Consider the following 2,859-nt stretch of genomic DNA (forward strand, 5'->3'; position numbering starts at 1 on the left):
TAGCTACTCATTTTCCTCACGAGGCTGAGTGGGCCCCGCAACAGCCAGTCACGGAATCAATCATTTGCATGATACAATATTTGACCCCGCCGGGAATCGAACCCGGGTCTGCCGCGTGCAAGGCGATCGCAGTGACCACTACGCCATGGGAGCTGACATATTTTTTGTAAGTATGTATCTGATTTTTATGGAAATATCCCCCCCTCCCACGATCTAATTATACGAAGGAGAAAAATTCAACTACCCAACTCTAATACCGCCCGCAAAATTATCAATATTTTTTGTCAATATGTACTCCAATATCAAATCCCTGTTTTCTATTATCGTACTATATCGAAATATCATCGTACAAAATGTGATACTCTCGTATGGATACTGTAATATTATCGTACATATTGCAATGTTATCGTACGCGTACTATAATTACCTGCCACACAGGGTCCAAACCAAACGGGTACGGTATTTGGTCATAGTCCGACGTGGCCGGGTCCAAGATCAAATCCCGGTTCTCCATGATCGTACTCAGGTTGTAGTTGTTCTTCCAGGCAGATCCAAACACGGAGATGGACTTGGAGAAGAAGTCGTTGTAAATGAGACCGGTGTAGATGGAGAACAGGCCCATGAGCAGGATGATGTAGCGGCCGCCGAAGAAGATGTTCCAGATCTGAAAAATTAGAAAATTGGGAAAACTCATTTTTAACCTTTTGCGTACAGAATCAATTTCACCAGAATCGCTCTTACGGTAGGATTCATGTCCTACATGAACCTCAAGCGTTGTTGTTACAGTCAGACGTAAACAAAACATTTCTTTCAAATACGGTAGGATTCATGTGAGACATGAAACCTCCGAAAAGCGATTTGTGGTAGGCTTCATGTCACACATGAAATTGTTCCCTCGCTTTTAATTTATTTTCTTTTTTTTCCTAGTTGAGATAGAAACATCTGAGAAGAAAAAAATATTTACTTTGAAAATTGTCGAAAATAAACGAGGCAATTGGATCGATAAATGTTTAAGTAATAAAGTTTGGGATTTGGAGTTTAAAGTTCTTTAGCAAAGTTTATTGGGGGTATTAATAATGAGATCGTTTGGGGGGGAGGGATGGACGATTATTTTCAAGGAGCTTGTCTTTCGAGTTGGAGCTTTGAACTCTGAAATACATAGTCTCCAAATATTTGATAGTAGGTAAGTAAGGTGCTAATGGTTTAATAATTCTAGAATACCATCAGGTTGTTCCCCCAGCAACATCGATGGTTGGAAAATCGTAGGTTCGGTTCATCGTTGGGAGAATGATTACATGGTTGGGGAACTGTTGGCCAAAGGCAAGACAGCTCTCCAACCCATACATTTTGCAAACCAATACCTAGTTGTCCCAGTTCAGTAAACTATCAATTGAACTCACCCAGAAAAAGATCCCTACGGGATAAAATTGTTGGTGACAAGAGTGTAACGTATAATGACAAGAGCGTAATATTGTAACTGATACTTACAGCGAATCGTACCTATGTCTCATTGACTCATTCTTGGAAAAGTAGAAATGGATTTTTTTTTAAAGAGGTTTGACAGAGGGAACTGTAACTGCTATGGTCTTATCGTCCCGAAATCGAAGAGAGAAGGAAGGCAGGATAGGAGAAAGCCAGCCGTTCCGAGAACGAACATTATCCCATCAGGATAAAATCCGCCCCGGGCGGGCATCGAACCCACGGCCTAGCGCTTACAAGGCAGACGCACTACCAACCAAGCTAACTAGGCTGGATCGACTATGTTTGGTAACACCTTAGTGGTTTTAATATCTCTCACCTCATTGGTCGTCTTCTTCTTCATCAGCTTCTGCTCCCAGATGACCATGAAAGCTCCGAACAGGGTCAGAATAATACCGTGTCCGGCATCACCAAACATGATGCCAAACAGGAACGGGAATGTGACGATCGTGTATAAACCTGGAATACAAGCAGGACCCTGTATACAACGTGTTTTGTAGCCCCCACTCTTAAGGCTAGTAGAATTAAAAATAATAATAATAATAAAAATGAAGTCTGGAGTTTTTTTTAAAGATGTTTGATAGCGGGAACTGCAACTGCTAAAAGTCTTATCATCCTGAAATCGAAGAGAGAAGGAAGACAGGATAGGAGAAAGCCAGACCTTCCGAGAACGAACATTATAGGTTCAGGATAAAATTCGCCCCGGGAGGGAATCGAACCCGCGGTTCTCCTTTTCTCTTCGATTCTGGGACGATAAGATCTCGGTTGTTACCGTTCCCTGTCTTACCAGGATTGAGCGATACCATAGGAATCGATAAGGTTTGGGAAGCCCTGAGTAAATCGATAAAAAGTTCACCCCTGGCGGTAATCGAACCCGCGACCTACACCTTACAAGTACTAGAGAGTACAACTTACCAGGATTGAGTTCCCGGTACGTAGCGATACCATAGGAATCGATAAGGTTTTGGAAGCCCTGAGTGAATCGGTTGGTCTGATTGAACGTGGGAGGCATCTCATTTGTTTCTATCACATTGAGGAATGATGGAATTGAACTGCCCACTGCTTTCTGGAAACATGGAACAGAGGAAATGGAACGTTTAAAACATGGAACAGAGAAACTGGACCATTTAGAGCAGTAATACTTAACCTGCTTTCGATTATTTTACATGCTACCTAACCCTATTTAAGGAATATTTTAAATTATTTTGCATGCTACCTAACCCTAATGAGTTACTCAACCCAACACTCCCCAATGAGGCATTTCTTGGTGACGTCCATGTTGAATGAGTTGAGAGTGTGGTGGATGGCCTTCATCTTGGTGACTTTAAATCATTTTGCATGCTACCTAACCCTATCAGTTACTTACACTACCCTCGGCCA

The 2,859-nt window shown here is 42.1% G+C and overlaps 1 protein-coding gene across 1 annotated transcript; it reads right to left on the reverse strand.

The window, feature by feature from the left end:
* Nucleotides 1-427: 427 nt before the first annotated feature.
* LOC103522449 (V-type proton ATPase 116 kDa subunit a-like) lies at nucleotides 428-2,853 on the reverse strand (the record flags this gene model as incomplete). The annotated part of the gene is made up of 4 exons (XM_008487551.2): nucleotides 2,846-2,853; nucleotides 2,395-2,545; nucleotides 1,799-1,938; nucleotides 428-664 (listed from the first exon to the last, which is right to left on the reverse strand). Coding segments are annotated over exons 2-4 (474 nt in total), but the record flags the coding sequence as incomplete, so codon positions are not given.
* Between the last annotated feature and the right edge of the window lie 6 nt (nucleotides 2,854-2,859).

This window comes from Diaphorina citri, unplaced genomic scaffold, assembly GCF_000475195.1.
Source record: "Diaphorina citri unplaced genomic scaffold, Diaci psyllid genome assembly version 1.1 scaffold8583, whole genome shotgun sequence".
Classification (NCBI taxonomy): domain Eukaryota; kingdom Metazoa; phylum Arthropoda; class Insecta; order Hemiptera; family Psyllidae; genus Diaphorina; species Diaphorina citri.